The following is a 25,647-nucleotide window of genomic DNA, read 5'->3' as shown; positions in this document are numbered from 1 at the left end:
ATGCCCTTTGGCAACCAGAACCCCAGGGCAAACACCACCAAGGTAGTCCTGATGGTAGATTCACCCATGAGTTATAGTGAGACAGTTATGCTTCAGATATTATTCTACTAATTTGTGGCATTCATCCTCATTACTTTCCACATAAGAATTTCTTGGCCGTTTCATTTGTGGGCGTACTTTTTTTTATGTGCTCAAGGGGAAGTTTTAGTGGCACATGGTTAACTGAGAGATGGTGAGATGTTAATTGCTGCAGTGGCACTTCTAACGGGCAATCAGATGGTCAACTGAGCAAACCGAGGAGAAATGCGACACCAAAACAAAATTAGCTGCGGATTAGTTAAATTTGGGACTGATCTTATTCTGCTATTCACAGAGAGAGCCCTTAGGCCTGAGGATCATCACCTCTTAGTACTGTACTAAGTAGTCTGGTGTTTATGTGCTGCTAGTATGGTACTATCTTATGACAAATGGCCCAATATTTTTCAGATTCAAAATAATACAGGCAAAAATAGAAACCAAAAGCATATAATTAACCATCAAAGTATTTTTAAAATATTTTATTGTTTACTAATTAATGGGGAGTAATGAACAAAATGTTTTATTACAGATGTGGGTCATCCTCTGCCTGGGCAAAAAAAAGCAGCTGTAAATCCTTGTTTTGAAGATTGAATAATGCGTTCTGCAGTCCATCAGTAGTATTTGTTTAATAGCATTTGCTTTTTTGAAGCCTGGAGGCCATCCAGCTCTGTCATAGGCTGACTATTTGAGTTCAAAACACTGTTATTTTGATTTATTGGTGATTCAATGAAGCACATTTTTAAAGATAAAAATAACCCCCCCCCCACCAAGAAGCTACAGTTTTTATGAAAAACACAACAATAAATCTATTCTGAGCATGAAGATCTAAAGAAAGGTTTGTCCAAAGATTCTGATTTTAAGGAAGTGTTTTTCTTCATTTGTTAAAACTTTCTTCATTTGCTGTAAAATCAGCAAAAAGTGTGTCTTTTTAATGAAGAGTGTGATTCCAGTTCACCAGTCATCTCAGGGTGTCAATGAAACATTCCAGTGGGTTGCTTGAGGAACGTCAGTCCCATGTGATTTTTATTTTTTCCTTCTATAGGGACACCTCCCTAAAAGAGATAGCAGAGAATTCAGCATTAACAACTACTCCACCACACTTCAAGTGGTCAGCCTTATTTGAAAAGAATACAATTTATACAGAAATACTGGAGCCATAGCTACCTTTGAATCCTATTTTTGTCATGAAGTTTAGACTGCCAACAAAATAAATAAATTCCCTAAAGAATAAGGAATATTTTAGAATACTAAAAGTGTGTTGACTGCAGAATTTGAATCCAAAAACAGAATATAAATTGTTAGCGTGTGTATATTGGAAGTGGAGTCTGTAAAGATGTATAGGTTCAAGCAACAAACAAATAAAAAACAGAGGCTCACATTCATTTGAAAAGAGACAGAGCAGTAGATCTGATGAGGATGTTTTGTTACTTTACAAAGTTCAGTTGCATAGCAAGTGAGGTATAGTGTGAATAAAGTAACATTTGAAATGTAATAGCAGTGGAGATAACAGTTTGGTACTATAAAGCCACAATCTAGGACTCAGTCTGAGGCCAAATCCACCATAGTATGTTTTTGTGTAAAAATATAGACATTAGTCTATGTTTTCACCTTACATCCACATTACACCAGCATTTTCAACCCATGAAAACAGATACCTTTGAAAACACTTTCCAAAATTATATACTTCTGAAAACCTTAGCATTTATGGTGTGGATGGGTAAAAATGAAGTTTTGTGCACTGATTGGTTTGTGTTATTTACATGGCCCTTCCCTTATTGGATTCGGCTCAATACAACATCTCATTCCATGATTGGCCAGCCTTCATGGAAGAAAATGATATTCCAACATAGGAGACATAGAAGAGTTGCTTGTTCATCTTGTTGCTTACATGTGTGAATCTGAGTTGCATTTTGTACAGTTGCAATACTCCAAAAATGTGCAAAAGGCAAATAATTTACTGATCAATACAGTTCTGAAATAAATCCTGTGGCTAGCGACGTTGCAGTACTTTCAAGGATTTTGTAGGCCGATGTGCACATGCCCAGTGTAGGCAAACATCTATATCATATATAGTTATGGTGATTTTAATGGAGATGGAGACACTTCCAGAAATGACATGAAAACATGTAGATGAGATAATTTTTGCTTAAAATCACCTTTTTTAAAAGAAAATGTAGTAGTGCGGATGTAGCCTAAGTATACCTCTTCTTTCCTTTATTGATTGTCAAGGCCAATTAGACTAAATCACAGATGCTCCAGCCTTGGGAGTTGATCCACTCTTTCATTTTCATTAGCTACTGTACTTGTTTCTTTATAGATTCACAAGGAGCTTCTTATCAAGGAGAGTTGAGCAGTATTCTAGATGAGTACTTCACAACTGCTTATACATCTAATAATATCCTGCACGTCTGTGCAGAAAATAATAAAAAAAAGTTATACCTTCTGCTTGTTGCATAAAACTCAGTAATATTTGTTGATATCATGCAGACAGCTTTTTAAATCACCCTTGCCCTATCCTTCTTTCCCAGAAACATCATAAGAAATGTTGGGCAATTTAGCTTATTGACATAAATTACTGAATAGAAAACGGGACTTGACCATCTTTGAGTGTACCCCATTATTAGCATATGTTACAGGACCAAAAAAAACCTCCTCAACTGGAGCATCTTGGGATATGGTGTGTTCAGGGGTGGAGCTAACATCAGAACATTCTGGGTGTGTACCCAGGGGTCCATGATGCAAGGGACCTTTTCATCAACCCCACCACCCCCACCTCCCCGCTGTATGAATGATTGAGTTTCAATGTGCCAAAATGACCATGGGGTAAGCCAACCGCAAAACCACTCAAGGCAATGATCATGTCTCTCCATGCACTAAAATGACCAAGAGGGACACAACCCCCTCTTCTTGGTGAATGAAATGATTGAGTCTCCATGAGTTACAGTATAATGAGGTGCACCACCCCCGAAAAAATAAATTATTGAATCTCTGTTTGCTAAAAGCAAGAGTGGAAAATAGCATCCTGCGTTAAATGACTGGGTGTCCATGCACATCATTGCTCAATGTGTGATCAATTATCTGTTAAGGCGTAAAGTCACCAAGAGGCCTGTGAGGGACTTAATCCGGGCTTAGCCTAATGAATATGGTTTAGACATAAGCAAAACATTTTCCAGTTTAATCTTCACTCTTGTCCCTCTCTCTGTGTGACCCAGTCTTGTTCATTTAACCTGTGTTGCAAATGCTGAAACATGGAAACATATTTAATTTGCACTTGTGTCATTGTTTGATAAATCCATCCATCCATCCATCCTCTTCCGCATATCCGAGGTCAGGTCGCGGGGGTAGCAGCTTAAGCAGAGGCCCAGACTTCCCTCTCCCGCCACTTCTTCCAGCTCTTCCGGGAGAATCCCAAGGCGTTCCCAGGCCAGCCGGGAGACATAGTCCCTCCAGCGTGTCCTGGGTCTTCCCCGGGGCCTCCTCCCGGTTGGACGTGCCCGGAACACCTCACCAGGGAGGCGTCATTGTTTGATAAATGTTTCTGCTATATGCAGTAAGTGAATGTATTCTAAACAAACAACCATTCCTCCTCTTGTCTATTCAAAATGTCCTCCACAAAGTCAAGGTTGGTTTGTTTTTTTTCCCCAAGTCAAAATTATTGTTGCTTTTCTTGCAGCTTAAAATGATACCAAGGGAGCACTGATTGAAATGTGACAGTAGGAACTTTAAAATGTACTGTTTACACCCATTTTCAAGCCAAGGAAGATCTTGAGTATTGATCCATGCCTTAAGATTACACACATATGGTAAAACAATGCTATTTTAAAAGATGTCTGCCTATGCTCTTCACCTCATTGGCCCTCCATGACCATATTTCACTCCTGTAATATTTACAATACTTGATCGCATGAGATTTGTCTGAAAAGGTCAAGTTCATATATGAAATATGTGCTGGGCGATGTGTTGACTTAGGGGTCACATAGTCATTTAGGGGTAATATAGTTATTGCACATAAAGTGTTTTGGTATGCTTTCCACATTAAAATAAAGCATCTGTCTTAGAAGTAGTATTAAAGGATTAATAAATGTCAGAAACTTGTTGAAGCCTATCAGGAAACCAGATAAAGGTCAAGTGAACAAGAAAGAACAAGAAGGTTCTAGGTCATAGTGAAGAAGTTGGCAGACGATCATGTACCTGATAAAACTTGACCGATGTCATGTACACAGGAAGTCAAGGAGTATTGAAAAGTATTGTAAGGACCAAGAATATAGTGAATTGAAACTTTTATTTTGGGGTATGTAAGCTGGTTATGCTCTTTGCTTGAAACACCTCATCTCTCTATTATAAAAAAAAATCCTGTGGAATGAATGACTAGGAGACGATACGTGATCGTCACGTTAAGATCACGAAAGACAAATAAAAGAACCACAAGACAAAAGATAATGAGCAAAAAAAAAAATCAGTAGTGTAAAGGGAAGCAGCACACACAGATACAGGTGTCTCGGTGCATATAAAGCATATAAAGTACAATACATTATAAATGAAATGTCAACAAATAAAAGATCGCATTAGTGCAAAAAAAAGGAAATTAATCATCAGGACCAGGTGTACAGTAATCCCTCACTATATCGCGCTTCGACTTTCGCGGCTTCACTCTATCGCGGATTTTAAATGTAAGCATATCTAAATATATATCACGGATTTTTCGCTGGTTCGCCGCTTTCTGCAGACAATGGGTCTCTTAATTTATGGTACATGCTTCCTCAGTTTGTTTGCCCAGTTGATTTCATACAAGGGACGCTATTGGCGGATGGCTTAGAAGCTACCCAATCAGAGCACGTATTACATATTAACTAAAACTCCTCAATGCTATAAGATGTGCTTCCCGTGCGGTGCTTGATTGTTTGCTTGTCTCTGCCTCTCTCTCACCCTCTCTGACATTCTCTGCGCCTGACGGAGGGGGTGTGAGCAGAGGTTCTGTTTGCACAGAGGATACGGACGCTCCTCTAAGAAATGCCGCTTTATTGCGGTGCTTCCGCACACTTAAAAGCACAAAAGCACACTTATTGATTTTTTGATTGTTTGCTTTAATCTCGCTCTCTCTCTCTCTCTCTCTGACGTTCTCTGCGCCTGATGGAGGAGATGTGAGCAGAGGGGCTGTTTGCACAGAGGCTGTTTGCTTAGAAGATACTGACGCTCCTCTAAAAAATGCCGCTTTATTGCGGTGCTTCGTTTTTACAACGTTACGCGAGACCAGGCAGTGAGCCATCATTTAAAACAAGTCCACAGACATCTAACCTGGCAGTTGTTGGATTGCTTTTGCCAGACAAGCATCATGTGCTCCTAGCTCTTAAAACAACGACATGCGACAAGCAGAACAGGCAGCTTGCAAGCAGCAAAAAGACAGCAAATGATCCAAAGGCATATCCTTAGCGTGCGTTCAGCCTCCCACGCCCCCTCCCCTTCACAACATGAGCAGCGTTATACGTCAGTCAAGAAAGAGATGTGACCACGCCTGGGGCCGGAAATAAAGGACAAGTATTATTTTTACAAAACCTTTTAATGTAAAAGTGAAAATAAGAATAATAATAAGAAGAAAATAACAATCTCTTTAAATTGTATATTGCCTGCCTAAGGTAAAGTCATCCCTGATGGAGGATCACAGGAATCGTGGGAAAGAGGGGTCCTTTCATTAGATTAGCGCTATTTCAGATGTGGAATGGCAAAATAGGGCAGGCAGCTTGATGAATGAGGTCTCCAGGACAATTCCAAATCATATTATGTGATATCATCTCATGTGAAATTCTACTCTGTACTTCTAAAATTTTTATTTTTATACTGTATTGAGGATTTATTCTGTTCTATGTATTGTACTGTATTGTATTGACCCCCTTCTTTTTGACACCCACTGCACGCCCAACCTACCTGGAAAGGTGTCTCTCTTTGAACTGCCTTTCCCAAGGTTTCTTCAATTTTTTCCCTACAAGGGTTTTTTGGGGGGATTTTTTTCTGGTCTTCTTAGAGGGTCAAGGCTGGGGGGCTATCAGGAGGCAGGGCCTGTTAAAGCCCATTGCGGCACTTCTTGTGTGATTTTGAGCTATACAAAAAATAAATTGTATTGTATTGTATATCCGGTAAACCAAACACGGGGGTGGGTGACCGAAGCGAGCAGGGGCGGAGCCCCCTAGTGTCTGTTAAAAAATCAGAGTAAATATTCAGATTGTGCAAGCCAACAAACCATCATGGTATATGTTAAGCACTTTTATGTAAACTGAATTGTTTATAAATATAGACCTGTATCTTTACTCTCTGACCATTTCCTGACAGCCTCTGCCCAGGGCACTGTCCCTTAGAAGATTGCTATAGCAGGAATGCTCCCTCTTCGAGCATTTGCTAAAGAGAAAATAAAACACAAAATAAACAAGTTTCCTCCTGCCTGGTTTGTGACTGAAAGAGGGCCTGGTTGAGGGCAACTTTCTTTCTTTAATGTATTTTGAATTTATTTCTTCCAAAGCAATAAAAAAGGACAATGTAAAAATGGAGCCTGTTCCATATGACTGTCATCTTGGTCAATCAATGTACAGTTTTAATAAAAATATATGATAAGGGAACACGACAGCCCCCAGGAACATGGTGTCCTGTGAATACTGCAGTTGCCTGTGCTATTTTAAGACTGATTAAAGAACTTAAGGTAGATTTGTCTAAAAATGTAGACAAATAACATGTCATTTTATGCCAGCAGTATTTGTGGCTATAAAAAAGTAGGAAGGCAATGTCGTGTTAAACACTTTCAGACACGGGGGTGGTTTTGTGCAGTTTGTCTTCCATATACTTACATTGAAATCGTAACTGTGATAGTTGCTGTGAACAGACAGGTGACCAGAAACATATCCTTACCGTAGGAAAAAAATAATGCCAAGAATCTATGATAAAATGTGTTACCTCCAATTTCCTTTTGATTTCATAAAATACCCCAGAAATATGGAAAGCATATTTATTGAACTCAAAACCCTGACTGCATCAAAGTAGGCATATTCAGTAAGTTTTAAGGCTTTTGTTTTCATGTTTTGTCTGGTATATGGTAAATTTTATAGTCAGTATGCAATTGCAAAGATGAACTAAACGTGATACTACATAAAATATGAAATGGTCAGAAACAAAACTCACAGGTGAACCATTATTTCAGCAACTTTCTGTCATTTGTTTCTTTTTAAAAATACCTCATTTATTTTTTATGTAAAATCCTCTTCAGCATGAGGAAATGAAGCAAATAAGCTAAAAATGTTAAAGCTTCATCAGGAAGTGTAGGCTGCATCAGAATGCCTGCCTCTGTCTCCTTATTGCTGTCAATTTTAAACTGACATTGAACAAGTCAAATCTCTGGCTCTACAAGTTTTGAAAGAGGTGGAAGATTTTGGAGGAAAGCATTTATGGTTGATCTTATCTCACACATTGTGCTCACTTAATGAGAAGGTGCTGTAGCTCTGGTGGGTTTACTAATGCATTCTTGACTGCATGCCTCATAGCTGTAGGTTATTTACGTGCATTAGTACAACCTCAATTAGGCATTTAGAGCCAAAGCAAAAAACCTTTGAGAGATGCTGCTAGAGGAACTTACCCTTGTGCTGGAGATATGGGATTGTAGAAAAACTGAGGTATTTTATTGTCCATACAGGGGTCCAAATACAGTATCTCTATGGTAGTAGGTTAAGCACACTGTTATCTCAGAAGTAACAGTTGTTTGCAGCAGAAATGTACACTCATAAGACACTGTTACACAGATACTATAAAATGAACCAAGAGATAATAAAAATATCCATTGTTATGACCAGCACACACAGGTGGGATTCCTAACGAAAATAACATTGAATTCTAATATTATATTAATGTCTTAGAGTTCATGTGGCATATTACAGCCACTAGAATTCTAAATGCTTGAGAATAAAATAATTTTAAAATTGCTTTGAGTGATGACAATCTAAATCTGCAGCCTGATGACACCAAACAAAACTTCAGAAAGAGAGTGGTAACTATTTGACAGAGTAGAGCTGCCCTAAAATCTGCTTGTCACTGAGCACAGGGAAGGAGGGCTGTGACACAGCTGTAATTATGGATTTTGAAAATGTTGTTTAGATAGTTTTGGGTCTTAAAGATTTCCAAACCAACATATAAAAGCAAATGTAAAAGTAAATTCAATAAATGATATAAAAAATTAAGTGTAATTCTAAGCTTTGTTTGCATTAAAACAATTCCGTTTCTGGCTCTTTGTTACTTTTATCACTTACAATGATGCAGAATCATTACAGTGTGTGCCTTTATTATTATTGTTGAGATGGAGAAGCAGATTATCTAAAATGCACCACTGTATCTTTGGTTTAAAATAATAGTTACCACTCTCTTCCTGAAGTTTTGTTTGGTGTCATCAGGCTGCAGATTTAAATTGCCATCACTCAAAGCAATTTTAAAATTATTTTATTCTCAAGCATTTAGAATTCTAGTGGCTGTAATATGCCACATGAACTCTAAGACATTAGTATAATATTAGAATTCAATGTTATTTTCGTTAGGAATCCCACCTGTGTGTGCTGGTCATAACAATGGATATTTTTATTATCTCTTGGTTCATTTTATAGTATCTGTGTAATAGTGTCTTATGAGTGTACATTTCTGCTGCAAACAACTGTTACTTCTGAGATAACAGTGTGCTTAACCTACTACCATAGAGATACTGTATTTGGACCCCTGTATGGACAATAAAATACCTCAGTTTTTCTACAATCCCATATCTCCAGCACAAGGGTAAGTTCCTCTAGCAGCATCTCTCAAAGGTTTTTTGCTTTGGCTCTAAATGCCTAATTGAGGTTGTACTAATGCACGTAAATAACCTACAGCTATGAGGCATGCAGTCAAGAATGCATTAGTAAACCCACCAGAGCTACAGCACCTTCTCATTAAGTGAGCACAATGTGTGAGATAAGATCAACCATAAATGCTTTCCTCCAAAATCTTCCACCTCTTTCAAAACTTGTAGAGCCAGAGATTTGACTTGTTCAATGTCAGTTTAAAATTGACAGCAATAAGGAGACAGAGGCAGGCATTCTGATGCAGCCTACACTTCCTGATGAAGCTTTAACATTTTTAGCTTATTTGCTTCATTTCCTCATGCTGAAGAGGATTTTACATAAAAAATAAATGAGGTATTTTTAAAAAGAAACAAATGACAGAAAGTTGCCGAAATAATGGTTCACCTGTGAGTTTTGTTTCTGACCATTTCATATTTTATGTAGTATCACGTTTAGTTCATCTTTGCAATTGCATACTGACTATAACATTTACCATATACCAGACAAAACATGAAAACAAAAGCCTTAAAACTTACTGAATATGCCTACTTTGATGCAGTCAGGGTTTTGAGTTCAATAAATATGCTTTCCATATTTCTGGGGCATTTTATGAAATCAAAAGGAAATTGGAGGTAACACATTTTATCATAAATTCTTGGCATTATTTTTTCCCTACGGTAAGGATATGTTTCTGGTCACCTGTCTGTTCACAGCAACTATCACAGTTACGATTTCAATGTAAGTATATGGAAGACAAACTGCACAAAACCACCCCCAAGCCCACAACCTGGAAGCTTTTCACATGGGGTCATAATTTTCAATTGAAGACAGGACTGTTTCTGGGGGAACAGGTTGGTCTTCATCCCAAAAGTGTGACCCCATCTGAAAAGGTTTCCGAGTTATGGGATATTTTTGTTTTATTAGAGAAACTGAATAAAAATATTTTCACCAAAAATGCACATTTTTAATATATGACTAGATGTCTTGACGTGGACACAAATAACATGAGATTTTCTTCATGGATGTTCTGATATTGTCAGCTGTTGCCCAGCATTGGTCTCCATCCGCGTCTATTAACACTAGAATTACCAGAGCCTACAAAAAACTCATAGATCCAATCCACCTTAAATCTCTTCGCACCTCTCCGTCAGCGTCTTTTATCCTATAAATGTGTCGATAAGCAGCAAACAGCAAGCAGCCTGCTATCACATCCCCCCACCCTGCACAGTTTTCTCAGTTCAAGTCTGTTTACCTGCATGTCAGTTGCTTAGAGTTGTATAGAGCGAGAAGTCAAGCAAAATGACACCTTTTATAAATACTATATTGTTATTTGGAACACATGCATTTCGTGTGTGTTCTGTGTCTACAATGATCTATGTAAGCACATCATTAAAAGACAAACGTTTTTCATGTTTTAGTAATAATTGACAAAATATAGACATGAAGTGTATAATGTGTGAAGCCTGAATTCCAAATATCAAAGAAACATTTTCACAAAAGGTACATTTATAACAGAACAAGTGCGCTTCTATTCAAGAATATAACTGCAGAAAAAGAACCTGCGTTCTTCTAATTCTGTTCCGAGTCTTGCATGGATTCAATTTTTTTTAATTTTTGTAATATTATGAATTCCATTGCAAAAATAAGACAAATAACAGATAAAATGTTCCATATCAAATCTAAATATAATAAATATAGTTAGCTGTAAACAAAACAATTATAACATTTTACACAATCCTTAACAAATGATCCAAAACTTCTGTTTTTAGCTTGTAAAAGATTAACAAAGACGGAATTGTCTGTGATTTTGATGCTATGCCTGTACTAGTGTGAAATCTGACTATTGTTTCTATGCATAATAAACAAAAGAGAAGACACAAGGCAGCTCTAGGGTTATCCGGTGGATGAAGAGAGATCATCAGAAAAAAAAATCATCCACATATTTTCTTTGTGTTCTGTTAAAAAGCCTACCTGCTCAACTTTCCTAATTTTCCATCATTATTTGGCTGTAACTATACTGTCTAGTCATAATGAAGATATATGGAGTTTGTCCAAACCCTGCTGACTTCTCTCAAAGAGTGCACCCCTAGCTGATTTAAGGACTTTTTGATTAGAATCTCAGGTAATAAATGGAAGTCAGCCAACAGCAACATACTCTTTCCACTAATTTTAACAAAGCATGGTGTAATTCAGTCACAAATTGTACATCACACTGACATGTCTTAAATAGGATTACCCAGAATGTCTACAGGAATGCACCTGAATGGGGAAAAATGTCATCAAGTTGCCAGTATTGCTAAGCCATATGTTTTGGGAATGCCCTACACTCAGACTATTGGAAACTTCTTTGCTTATTTGTCATGTACTGTAGGTATAGATTCACAATTTCTCCAGATCCTCCAATAGTATTTTTTGGGCTAACACCAGATGGGACAACACTCTTAAGAAAAATCAATTTCGATAGTTTATACTACATTGCTCACTCATCATCTCATATTACTCAGTAGGAAAGAATCCTATTCAAACTGCATAATTCAGTAAGGAAAATGGGTCTCATTTTACTTAAAATTAGAAAAGACTAATTTTTCTCTACCAGGAACAGTTCAAAGCATTTTCAGAATATAGCAAGAATTCACTAATGCAGTACTAAAATGAAAAGATATGCCTTTATTAAACTTGTTGATATCTTAGCATACAGCTGATAATGAACTATAGTATATTGTTTTTTTTTCAAATGGCTCCCTCAACTGGGTATAGAAAGAAAGGGTGCTGAGGCAGATTTGATATGGAACATTTTATCTGTTATTTGTCTTATTTTTGCAATGTAATTCATAATATTACAAAAATTGAAAAAAAAAATTTAATCCATGCAAGACTCGGAACAGAATTAGAAGAACGCAGGTTCTTTTTCTGCAGTTATATTCTTGAATAGAAGCGCACTTGTTCTGTTATAAATGTACCTTTTGTGAAAATGTTTCTTTGATATTTGGAATTCAGGCTTCACACATTATACACTTCATGTCTATATTTTGTCAATTATTACTAAAACATGAAAAACGTTTGTCTTTTAATGATGTGCTTACATAGATCATTGTAGACACAGAACACACACGAAATGCATGTGTTCCAAATAACAATATAGTATTTATAAAAGGTGTCATTTTGCTTGACTTCTCACTCTATACAACTCTAAGCAACTGACATGCAGGTAAACAGACTTGAACTGAGAAAACTGTCCAGGGTGGGGGGATGTGATAACAGGCTGCTTGCTGTTTGCTGCTTATCGACACATTTATAGGATAAAAGACGCTGACGGAGAGGTGCGAAGAGAGTTAAGGTGGATTGGATCTATGAGTTTTTTGTAGGCTCTGGTAATTCTAGTGTTAATAGACGCGGATGGAGACCAATGCTGGGCAACAGCTGACAATATCAGAACATCCATGAAGAAAATCTCATGTTATTTGTGTCCACGTCAAGACATCTAGTCATATATTAAAAACGTGCATTTCTGGTGAAAATATTTTTATTCAGTTTCTCTAATAAAACAAAAATATCCCATAACTCGGAAACCTTTTCAGATGGGGTCACACTTTTGGGATGAAGACCAACCTGTTCCCCCAGAAACAGTCCTGTCTTCAATTGCAAATTATGACCCCATGTGAAAAGCTTCCAGGTTGTGGGCTTTTTAGTTTTACTGGAGAAACAGATATTAAAATATTTTAGCAAATACTGTACATATTTTGCATGTTTTGAATGTATGATTAGATGACTTGATGTAGATTATGCGACACATGTAACATGGGATTTTCTTTCTTGGATGTTTTCATATTGTTTGCAGTTGTCCAGTATTGATCACTGTCAGCTTTTATTAAAGCATAAACTTTGTTTGCTGCATTCTGCACAAAATATTATTTTTGGGTGGAATATTCCCATATATAATATATTCCAAAACATATGAAAAAGCAATTAACCTGATGTGTGGCTGGTTGGTATTCAGAATTCAGGTGTGAATTGCTCTTGGACAATCCCATTTTCTTATAAAAACAAAAACAACACCATGGCTCAAAAAGGTCATACCTGTGTGGAAAACTGTTTAATTGGTCATTGAATGGTGGTGTAACTGCTCTGTTAGGCAGAAGTCATGACACTCAAATAAGGGGAGAGGTAACAGCTGATGTGTTGTGAGCAGCTGGCTGCAGAGTTGGTCTGAGCATAGACTGCTGAAGGACCCATACTCATCACTTCAAATGCTAACATGGCAGCCAAAAACAGTGAGCATTGACAATTTAGGCCTGTAGTTTAGTTGTTCGCTAGGACTTGTTAGTACACTTGAGTTGCCATTAATCATTGAGAAACTAAGAAAGAGAACAAGGTATTTTGCAGGAAGGGATGATATGTTTGTATAAAGTTTTCATGTGTTAGACTTTTTAACAGTAAGAGTGAAAACAAACAAACTTCAGATAAGCAAAAATGCAAAATGACAAACCTATGCTTTATTTGTGCTTGTTAGTCCGTCTGTCCCCTGAAAGAAACAAAAACATTGGCAGTTAAAAGAAATTTTCTACTGAACAACCTTGTTAAATCCCAATCAAAACAGTATCTATCATGCACTTGATCAATATTTTAATATGCTTTATTTACTCTTTTATATCTGTGAAATATCTCTCACTGCCTGAGACCTCAGAAAAGCCAATACGGACCACCTATGAATTACTCACTAGACAAAATGCAACAATTAATGATCCTGTTTAATTGACACATTTCTTTAGGAGCTAAATAAACACCATCTTCTTAGCCCCCCCAGTCATTGAAAAAGTCTGGCACAAAGATAACAACAAAATCTAAATTTGTTTGTTGGGTGTCATAGTTCCTGGCAGGAAATCAAATATTTAATAGAGTAAACCTGACATTTCAGTAATGGAGTCAGCCTTGAGCATGCAGATGTCAAGAAGATGTTGTCTTAGGGAGGGAAAGGGTTTGCACTTTTGTGAAAATTACAGGGGAAAAGAAGGAGCAGCATAGGACTTAAAGACTGAGGTGACTGTAAGTGTGAGAGGAGGTGCCAGTTAATGAAATGTATGGCAGCTACAAATCTGAATGCTTTGTCCAATAATAGATGAGGCATAGAGCAGTTGGGCTGAGTGGAGAAAAGATGATGAAATAAAATGAGGACACGCGTCGTGGACATAAACAGAGGAAAGGGAGAAAAAAATGCACAAACTGAAGGATGGAGTTTTATAATTAAAGCAATTCCAAAAACATCAAGACAATAGTTATCATATGAAGAGATTCTTGTGTTGATGAATTAGCCAGTTACTTAGTACTGACTTTTCATATGATTACTTGAGTATGGCAAAGTCAATGCATGAGGGTCATAACAAAAGTAATAGACAAATTTATATCGAAATTCACTAAAGGTATGAATCGAAAATTACAATTTAACCATAAAATTGATGAGCCTTTATTTACTTCTCAGCTAAATTTTCATCCAAGCTGACACTGATCCAGAAGATTCAAGATCCAATTTGAATGAAAATTTTTGTTTCAGCAACCCACTGCTATGTGTATGAACTCCTTTTCATTACAGTCATGCTGTCAGCTTTTTTTCTTTTTTGCTCTTTGTGGAGGCTGTTTGTGGACAACCAAATTGAAGTGCTCACTCATAGTCTGACACTATTAGCACCCAAGTGCGCATTTTCATATATACATTTATTGTTGTGTGTAAATTTCAGTCTCTTTCACAGTTGCTTCTTTTTATTGGAAAAGCATGTCCTTGTCAGTCATTTTTTTCTCATTAGAACTATTGAACATATGACAGAGGCATATGACTTCTCATTAAGATATGAGACGATTATAGATGAGACTAATAGTTGCAATTATTGTTATTCCAACTTCTACTGTATGCTACTTTCATATACTGTATGGGCATTATCAAATACATATGCGTGGAATGATGCAAAACATTTTAAAAGCATCTTTCATGAGAAACAATCCTACAAAACATATTACAGATACATTTTCTGCACCATGGCTTTGTTTATTAACTATTGTCACACACGTGCGATTGGGAGGCAGCTAGGGAGCCTAAATAATAGTAGTACCACTTCAGGCCAGGGGGTGGCGAGCTGCACTAACTTTTCCTCACCACCCTCTGCAGACCATCCATGAGAAATCCCACTAGGTGCTGGCGCTATTGATGATGCCACTACCGGTAACAGTGCCATGGATGACGTCACTTCTGGGTCTGACGTGATGGATGACGTCACTCCCAGTCTCTATGACATCACTTCCAGTTCAGGTCCAGATGACATCACTTCCTGTCACGGCCTTTAAAGCTGCCATGTTCTCAAACTAAAGTCAGTTCTGCTTTGGATTTCAACCTGAACACAACTCAAAAAAATACCCATTTACAGTCAGGGCATATTATATAGGTGGCGACCCCAAACCTTTAATATCTCTTGACTATCTTTGTTACACTATACTGTATGCAAAGGAGGCAGAGAGGCACAGTAGTTGGAACTCCAGGGCTTTGAGTCTGTGTCTGCACTCTGGTTTTCTTTGTACATCCCAATGATAATAGGATCCTAATAATAATGTTAGATTTCATTCTTACTCTAAATTGGTCCTTGAAATAACTCCTGCCTATCATAATGGGTTATGGGTTTAATTTGGGTTTTGAGTCATCAAGGATTAATTCATTGTGTTTATTATTAAATAAAATAAGTATTGAAAAAGCATTCTTAGTTAAAATCTTTTCTTCTTTAATCATGTGACCATGTCTGTTGGGGTTGCTACATTACCAGACATGATGTATAAATAGGACTGCATACTCATTTTTGTTTATCCTGTGGCGGATAAAATATCTTTTTAATTTCACTTATTTGTAATTAGGTCCTTTATGGCTGTTAGACAAAGTCTTTTAACACATTGGGATGTTTCCTTTACAGGTCTTTAATACTTATATTTTAATAAAATTTGACAGGCAGGTACATTTTACAAAAGTATGTTAAGCTCAGAATAAAAAGCTTTTTAACCAGTCTTTTTGCATGGACTATGTCAAGCATTTCCATATTTGTAGTTATTTTATCCTTGTTATCAGTGGATTTTTGAGTAGGAGCAGAAAAACTTCTGTGGTTTATGATGTGAAAACTACAAGAGCAAGTGTGACTACAGCCTACTGCTGTCAGAGTGCTTCTTAGCAAATGGCTAAACCTCTTTATTTGTAAGTACCAAAAGGAAAAGACTTGTAGCCCTTTCACACATGGTAATCGAACATTTAAATTGTTTCTGCTAAATCCTGTTCACAAGGAGTTGTAAACTATTCTTTTCATACGGATTTAATTTATGTTTTTTGTTAAGTTCTTTAGCCTCTGGTGTTTTTTTTACTGTTTTTTTATGTGCTTTGCAGTTACTACCTTCCCTTCCTTACACTTAAAGCATAATGAGCACTTTGTGACACAAATTGAAACTCTAATCTAAAAGCCAAATATAACTATTAATTATTTCTATTTTTTCACTTAATTCCATTGTTTCCTTGTTGCACTTTTTCTATCACAAGGTTGTAGGAAGCAGGTGACTATGGCTGCAAAGCAGTGACCTACCTCGACTGGCATTGGTGTTCACCGCAGCACAGCCTTATAAATTCACTAACATTGGGTAAGTTATAAATCACAAATTAATCTAACTTACATGACTTTGAATGTGAGAGGAAACCCAAGCCAATATTGGGTGGACAGATGAACTCAATACAGTCAGTGACAAGGCCAAAAATTTAACTTGTGCACTGGGAGCTGGGAGGGAGTAGCATCAACAACTGTGCCACCAGTTCAGCCAACAAAACTGAATTAATTTGAACTAGATTAGTTTTATTTTAAGTAACTTAGCAGTTTTTTTTTATTGCTGACTGTTTTTGTAGAACTATGGGCAAACATATATGTCAAATGTCTATGAAACAACCTCCGACCTTGTAATTACCACTTCATATTATAAACGTGTTTCTCAACCACTGGGTTCTGGGCTTCTGCCCGTTGTCGCAATTTGCTATTGTTTATATGGGTAATGATTTAGTGGGTCTGCGGTGGGTTGGCACCCTGCCCAGGATTGGTTCCTGCCTTGTGCCCTGTGTTGGCTGGGATTGGCTCCAGCAGACCCCTGTGACCCTGTATTTGGATTCAGCGGGTTGGAAAATGGATGGATGATTTAGTGGGTTGCAGTGAGTCACTGCTCTAATGATTGTGCTCGATCCCCGTCCTGATATAACAATTGTGCTCTATTCACCAAGGGTGAACCCCTGCCAACACTCATGCTTAATTCATCAAGGGAGACCCCAGTATGAAAAGTAATCACAGACACTAGAAGATGTTTCCTGCAGAGGCATTAGCTCTCTTGGAAATGTGTTCTTTTAATATTGTGGCTTATTAAATAATTAAACAATATCATAATATACCAGAAAAGGCGATATCCCTCCCATAGTGATTACGGTACAAGAATCACATGAGACAAAATATCTTTTAGCTTACATTTACTGGACGTTTTACGCAGTTACAGACGGGAGGCATATGGACAGACTTTATCCAGGTGGGAATCTGGATCAACACAGTCAGCCATTTTTCCGTCCCTACGCTGGGAGGGTTTCCAACACCTATTGTTGGCACAGCCTCGAAGGGTCTGGCCACTGTCCAGACCTTTTATATGGTTCTTGCTTCATTTGCTGGTCTTCTCGTTTCCAAACAAGGGCTGAATTCCTCTCCCACAAAATACAGAAATATCATAGTGCTTACATGTCGATTCTCATTCTCCCAAGAAGGAAAGAAGGTTTGTGCTGATAGAGGACAGAAATACCCTAACCTGTGTTTAAGCTGACTATACAAGCCTCCAGTTGTCTTTGGCTATCTAATCCAATGCTTGGTCAGCAATTCTAACTGCTGAGCCTCTGTGTGCCACAGTTAACATGCACATGTGAATAAAACTCATAACAGTATTGTCCAGATACAGTGACATAAAGAAAATGTAGTATTACAAGCCACCCTTTGTCACTGGATCTGTGACAAAAAACAATATTTGAAAGTCATATCCACAAAACAAAAGGTACTTGATCCCCATCACAGTGTCAATATTTCAAGTCATTTTGGACATGTGAGATGTAGTATCACTATAGCTTCTGTACCATTCATCTAAAACCAGCGTAAACATGGACAAACAGTTACATTTAACATGCTGTTATCAAGTAGTGATATCTCATCAATGGTGTTAGTGGAGATTTTTGCCCTGTTATTTCTTACATAGTCTGTGTTGTGTCTACATATTACTGAATTCATGCAGTGGGTGTCATAGCATCAGATTATATTACAATCCTATATAGCATCTTGATGGATTACACTATTCTTTGGCACTTCTATCATTTCTAGCTTCAATATGTTGCTAGATGTGCCCACCCTTTGATGTCTGATCCCTTTATGAGTTACAATAGTTGTAACATAACTCAGATGCTATTCTAGCTTCATTGCTATGATTATTAATTGTTCTTAACTAGTATTATTGCATAATTGTTCATTCACTATCTGTTATCCTCCCCAACTTCACTATCAGATGTTCTATTCCAAGTTACCAATTTACAAGTTCACATCATTGATAAATCATGCATATCCTCATACCTTTGAGCCCTTCTTATAATAGTTTCAAGTATATTCCTAGACTTGCTATATATATGCCTTGTCCAACTCAGTGGTTTGTTAACAAAGTCTCTTTCTTGGTGGCTTTGCAGATTGGTAACTTTGCAGATCCGTCTGAACAAAGTGTGACTGCTTCAAGGCACTAAAGTTTGTTGTTACTGGAACAGAAAGTAAACAGTCCTTTTATCATTAGGGAGCTCATAAGATGAACACATGGTGACTGTCCCTTTTAGCAGAGGTGCACTTCCCTCTAAGCTTGCACTGTATTCAGTGGTCATTCATGGGAGCCTTCAACAGCTGTCACATCACCTCAGTGGCTACAGCCTGTCCCTGCCACAGTCCATAAAACTTGTCTTAGTTCATGGCATCAAATCTGAGTAGCTGGACTTGCAATCTTTCTTTAGTTCTTTACTCCGTTCCTCTGGAAAGCAAGTGTTTCTTCACCAGCTATTCTCAGGTATGTGCAACAGATTAAAAGTCATTAGCGCAGTACAGTCTCTGTAAATCTTCGTTTGTATATACACCACCTGTTACTTCATTCATAAACTTTACCACTGAATGGAGAGGCTTTAACCACTAAATTTAGTGGCTAAACTTAAGCTACTTGCTATGCTAAACTAGAGAAGGGTGGAAGGTAGAGCAAATACATAACATAAAGCAATTATTTCCCAATCATATGTATCATACAAATGCAGCATTATAAATGACAATTCTAGACCCGCAGTTCAGTCTCATAAAATAACAGCAAGAAATAGAGTAATACATTTAAACTATGCTAGTGACAATGTTTCATTCACACAAAATTAACACATTGCCTCAGTTATCCAAGTGTCTTAACTTATAACAGGATGTTATATACAATGGTTCTAATGTATAACTGAATAATCCATTTTGCTATGTGCATTATCACTGAGCATTAACCTAATACATTGATGCAATAACAACTCTTCCTAAAATTAATCACTTACAGAGACAAATCAATAAATGTATTTCAATTCTAATACAGTCTGTAATTACTGAAGTGATAATAATAATAATCATTTGTCATACATCAAAATATGTAAACCCTCTATACTGTTCTTTCAAAGAATGAAATCAGTCTAGTGTTCATTTGTTTGCATATTTCATTAAAACATTTAACACTTGCACTAAATCAGCATGCAAGAAAATTATTCTAATAGCTGCTATTCATTAATTTATGATTGATAAATATTCACTATCCTACGATTAGATTATTTCTAATTGCTATGCCCAAACTTGCTATTAAGCTATTTTTTGCAACTTGTATAAAACATAGTTTGTTTTCCATCCGTTGGTCACTGGATTTGCTGAATCTGGAGAACAAGAACATCTATAGATTTTAAATGCAACTTTTATGCTTATAACACTTTTCATGAAATTCAGATTTGAAAATTCTTCTCTTTAACTGACCATGTTACAAGCTATTCTGAGATTCGTCGAGGTCAATAAGTCATGGCGTTATTTAAACTCTGCATCTGTTTGCAGGCTTCAAAACACAGACCAGGCACAGATTGTGTTATCAATCACCAGTCATGATCACTATTGATATTCACATGTATTACATTTAACTTTGAATATTCTTATATGGGACGTCTCCCATTTCTACAGTTTAACATTCTTAGTCAGCTGACGAACATAGAAAGACAGACGTACAAATGACATAAACACGCATCTGCCACCCCAGACTCTGAATAAAAATAATTTATTCGTCTTTTATTTTCTTTTCTAGATTCTAAACTCTGCTTCATGTCCAAGTAGAATTACTTAGCTAAAGCAGAAATTCGTTCACTAGAGAACAGACAATCAACCTTCACTCGTTTCAGTCATTTCTACACACAGTATTTGGCAATTGCTTCATTCTTTCACATGTATTCACATACTCACGTTCTCTTTTACAACAATACTTCATTCACAGAATAAAGTTCTCGATTTCTAGCACACGTGCTATAAACTCACTCGAGGTTGTGCTTTTTTGTTTATCTATAGGGTTTCACCATGCAACATACTTAAGCACGTCTTTTCCTTCATGCTTATTATTAATCAAACAACATCTCAGGCCGCAAGCTGATATTACTGAAAATATTAGGAATGCTTCTTACCTCAGTTTCATACGCGCTATTTTCCAGATCATGGAATTTTCGTGGCGAACATACGACTCAGCGTCAAACGAGGGTAACGTATTACCCGTGGCGATCCGTAAATTCTGCGACAACAAGAAAATCCACGCGAGGAAATCACGCAGCACAATTCCACAACAAGAAAGTGTTCCCAGAAAAAGTTATGCGGTCACAAAGAATATTCTGACTTAACAAGGAAAACATACATGCTTGAACCTTTATCTCATATCACCGGGCAAGTGTGCTAACCACTGCGCCACCATACATTCCCTTAAGAGTTCCCAAAATACATAACCTCCATTCATGCACAATCGGGCACATGCTACATATCCGTGAGAACTTGTCTCCCTTATTATTTAGTATTATTAAAAGAGTATTTTTCCTTTAAACTTGATCAGGGTTTAAAAGAAAAAATGTTTTGCACGTTTATAAGTTTTAAACAAAAGTGGAGACATTCTTTTTTGATTTGCTTTAAACCAATTGTTCTTATTGTAAGTTTTAACCCCAAATGTATTTATTCTTTTCCACTTTGTTGTTCGAGCTCTTTTGCATTTTAGCGCTATATGTGTACACCGTTTTACAAATTCTTTTTAAACATTAGCTTATAAAGTATGTTCGTTATTTAAGCTATATTTAAAAGGTAATTTAATTATTTCTGTGTGTTTAAACACACGGCAATTTCTTAAAAGTACCAAAATAGGTGGGGTTTTGCCAAAACCTTTAACCTTAACCTTTACCCTTGTAGGTAGACTGATAGAAACAGCTGGCGTCTTTTAGACTGCTTGTAACACGTGGACGAAGCTTGTATTTTTGCATCGAGCTGCTTGGATGCCATTAAAGATTTCTACAAATTATTTTAGCGATCGTGATTGAGACGTTATGGATTCTATCGCTGTTGCTTTGATTTCATCTTTAAGTTTTTTCAGCTCCGCTGAATTACCACGCAAACGGCAAGGTGAGTGCAATGCCTGCATGTCTTGTCTGCCTGCCGCAACTAATATACAATAACGCGCCGTTCTTTATAGCCTTCAATATTGTTTTCTAAAGGCTAGCGATGTAATTTATTGTAAATACGTGTTTCCCAACACGGCATTTACTTTTCTAGGTAGATTTTGGGCTTCGTACGGCCATTAATTAATCTGTGCTGCCCCTGTGAGTGCCGTTTCATTTTACTGGACAGCCAGTCTCGTGCCATCAGTTTCAATCTTGTTGTATTCCATTTATTTTGTCCAATTTTAGTCCCACTTATGCGTTAAACTTAAAAGTCCAACCTTAAAAGTTCACTCTCATACCGTAGGTAGCAGACGCTACCACGATTCGCCGACAGATGTCGGGCTTTCTTTCCAGCCTCATGCACTGTGCCGAGTTTGACAAGTCCGCCTCTTGTCTTTTGATGGGATAAATTAATCAGGCCAGGCATGTTAAGGCAGTTTTTAATTCTCGGCCGGGAGTCCATGACCGTCGCGCAACCAATCGAAATATATATATCAAATATTATTACCGAGCCTCCCATTCATCAGTGTAAGCATATGTTTAATATATATATAAAATATTATAATTAATATATAATAATATAATTATTAATGTAGCCACAATCCTGCCGACTACGCCATTATGTTTCCTGCAGAGGCATTAGCTCTCTTGGAAATGTGTTCTTTTAATATTGTGGCTTATTAAATAATTAAACAATATCATAATATACCAGAAAAGGCGATATCCCTCCCATAGTGATTACGGTACAAGAATCACATGAGACAAAATATCTTTTAGCTTACATTTACTGACGTTTTACGCAGTTACAGACGAGGAGGCATATGGACAGACTTTATCCAGGTGGGAATCTGGATCAACACAGTCAGCCATTTTTTCCGTCCCTACGCTGGGAGGGTTTCCAACACCTATTGTTGCACAGCCTCGAAGGGTCTGGCCACTGTCCAGACCTTTTATATGGTTCTTGCTTCATTTGCTGGTCTTCTCGTTTCCAAACAAGGGCTGAATTCCTCTCCCACAAAATACAGAAATATCATAGTGCTTACATGTCGATTCTCATTCTCCCAAGAAGGAAAGAAGGTTTGTGCTGATAGAGGACAGAAATACCTAACCTGTGTTTAAGCTGACTATACAAGCCTCCAGTTGTCTTTGGCTATCTAATCCAATGCTTGGTCAGCAATTCTAACTGCTGAGCCTCTGTGTGCCACAGTTAACATGCACATGTGAATAAAACTCATAACAGTATTGTCCAGATACAGTGACATAAAGAAAAATGTAGTATTACAGAAGAGTGCCTGCCAATCAAAAAATAATCTTGCTCGATTTGCACCCCCTTCGTCTTGAAAACACATATATGAATAAAAGTGGGTCATGACACCGAAATGATTAAGATACTTTGTTCTAAATTAGTCAAATCATTTGATTTGTATTCATCCATCATGAGTCAACCCCTCAACAGCATATCAAGCCAGACTAAGACATGTTCACCAACTTCACTCTGCCTAACAGTATATCTTGGGACTATTAGGAGAAACTGGAATCTCAAAGCTTTCTTATTACCAACGATTAACTAACTAAATAAAGTGAAATCTCAAAATAAAACAAAGAAACAGAGTGATTGGCTAAATCTGTTTGACTATCTTATTGAACAGGGAATGAGAAGCGAGGAGTCACATGTGAGCCTTTGACCTGCTCCGGGACCTTAATGTATAATAATATTCAAGTCTGTACTGAAGGACTGCTGAATGATCTACATTTATTCATTACTAAATTTTGTCATTTATCTTGTACTGTTGTTGTGAGGTTTATGTTGTTGGCGCTCTCATATATTTTACAAGCCTTGTTTGCTTATATACAGTAAAAGCGAGAAAATGTGAGTAAGAATTCTGATGTTCTAGGGACATAAAGCAAACAAATACTGCAATAAAGCAAGTAAAAGAGAGAACTATTTTTGTTGAAAAATAGTACTAGGGTGTTGTACCGTTTTAGGCATTATTGATGTGGTGAGAAGTTAAGCAAAATGACACGTTTTATTGGCTAAATAGAAAGACTACAATATGCAAGCTTTCGAGGCAATTCAGGCCCCTTCTTGAGGCAAGATGTGATCTTACCTGTTGAAAAACATATATTTAAATTGACTATTTTTTTTTAAAAAAGTAATGCGTATTACATTCCCATACAGTTGACTACAATTTTAATACATTTTAGCATAAAGTAAATCAAATATAGATAACTAAAACACAATTCATTTTGTCATTTGGTTGCATAGATCTTTCAAACATGTTGCTCATGGATAGACTCCACTTTTTGGCCATAATAAACAAGATGAATTGCTACCAAAAAAAGTGAGTGACTATAAATCCAACTCCCAATATTGAACAACTGATCACAGTGCTCCTGCACACACACTACCTGGCATATCATTTCACAAGCTCTTTGCAAAAAAGCTTCCATTTTATAAGCCTGCATATTTTAGCTTAAGGTCATGATGAGAACCATCTCTGGACTGAGTGAATGTCCGTCCCAGAACCATTGTGATGTTCATCAGAATTATTAATCTCAAAAAATGAAGTGATAAGTACTACACCTTCCTTTGCCCTTCCATATTGCCAAATTATTCCGTAACTCTTTTCCTTCTTAAACATGCATTTATTTGAAATGTTTAACATGCAACATTGTTAGTCAGACACCAAAACACCTCACCAAAGTTAGCAGCTTTGCTGTATTTAGTTTTACTTCTCTTGACTTTATAGGGCAAAAATGCACTTTTAGTTGACTTCCAAAATACACACACTCATTACTTTTCATCATCATTTTACATCATCACACACCATCAGAAATATTTACTTATTTTATAAATAAAATGAATTTTTAGTTATGTTCTGCTAGAATCAGACAACTTCCAATGATTCTTCTTTCACATCCACCATAAACGGCGTCAAATGACAAACACCAGAAAATATTATAATTCTTTTTTGCATTTTCACATTCAGTAAAAACAGGAAAAAAACATTAATGGAAACACCATATAAAGAGAATTACTGAATTATAAGGGAAACAACCTACTCAATATTGTACATAGCACAATTAAATCAACAACAATATATGATTAGTTATGTAACAAAGAGCAGATATTTTGTCATAGCAAAGACAGTCCTAAACAGCACTGTACTTTGGTTATGTAGTTGATGTGCACAAACACACACATTTATATGGCATCTTTTTCATACTGAACACCATCCTTTGGCATTTCTCTAGATGAAGAACAATAGTTGTCATATTTCTGCAAGGATATGTAACTAATTTATGGAAGTACGGTGAGTTATTGGTGCAAATTTACCCAGCCGCAGGTGTTTTAAAGTTCAATGTCGAATGCCACACACATTGGGAAAAAAAGATTGCATTGAGTATCACTAGTAGCAACTCATTTTGAGGGGCTTGAAATAGTGAAGTGAGTCAAATACAAATAAGTACACATAATTGGGATAACTTACATGGAGACTTCTTTGTAATGACAGGTTCACAGATCTCCCTGTAGCACACATCTTGATGGACTTTATATGTACGCTTATACCTGTTAGAAAATGAAAGACAAGATCGTTTGGAACAAGAATTTTATTCTTGTCAACTCATTTCACATGATTACAAGAAGCATATGTCAGGAAAGCACTAGTACATCTTTGTGTAACATTTTCCCCTTTGTGACTTTTACTATGTGCATTGATATCTTGTAGCTGCTGGGCGGTGTGTGACGTTGGCACAATTTCACTATAAGTTCCCCTTGTAAAGTGCCTGAGGTTAGACCACAGAAAGTTTGAGTGAGAGACAAACAAAAGTAACTAAGCGTTTATCAGATTCAGAATACTGGCTTTGAATATTGTTTGGACTGAATGTTGAGTTTAGTTTGTTTTTGTAGCATGATAATACTTA

The 25,647-nt window shown here is 36.9% G+C and overlaps 1 protein-coding gene across 2 annotated transcripts in view; it reads right to left on the bottom strand.

Annotated features, from left to right (window-relative positions):
• Positions 1-1,104: 1,104 nt before the first annotated feature.
• Positions 1,105-25,647, bottom strand: part of sned1 (sushi, nidogen and EGF-like domains 1) — a 188,680-nt gene continuing 164,137 nt past the window's right edge. For both annotated transcript variants that reach the window (XM_039763063.1, XM_039763071.1), the window contains 3 exons: positions 25,212-25,291; positions 13,405-13,440; positions 1,105-1,130 (listed from right to left, as the gene is read on the bottom strand). In XM_039763063.1, coding sequence (XP_039618997.1) covers positions 13,412-13,440; positions 25,212-25,291 — 109 coding nt within the window. In that variant the 3' untranslated portion in view covers positions 1,105-1,130; positions 13,405-13,411. The remainder of the gene's footprint in view (positions 1,131-13,404; positions 13,441-25,211; positions 25,292-25,647) is intronic.

The sequence above is a fragment of the Polypterus senegalus genome, chromosome 1 (assembly GCF_016835505.1).
Source record: "Polypterus senegalus isolate Bchr_013 chromosome 1, ASM1683550v1, whole genome shotgun sequence".
Taxonomy (NCBI): domain Eukaryota; kingdom Metazoa; phylum Chordata; class Cladistia; order Polypteriformes; family Polypteridae; genus Polypterus; species Polypterus senegalus.
The sequence above is the reverse complement of the archived record's forward strand: the minus strand, read 5'-3'. Positions and strand labels throughout refer to the sequence as shown.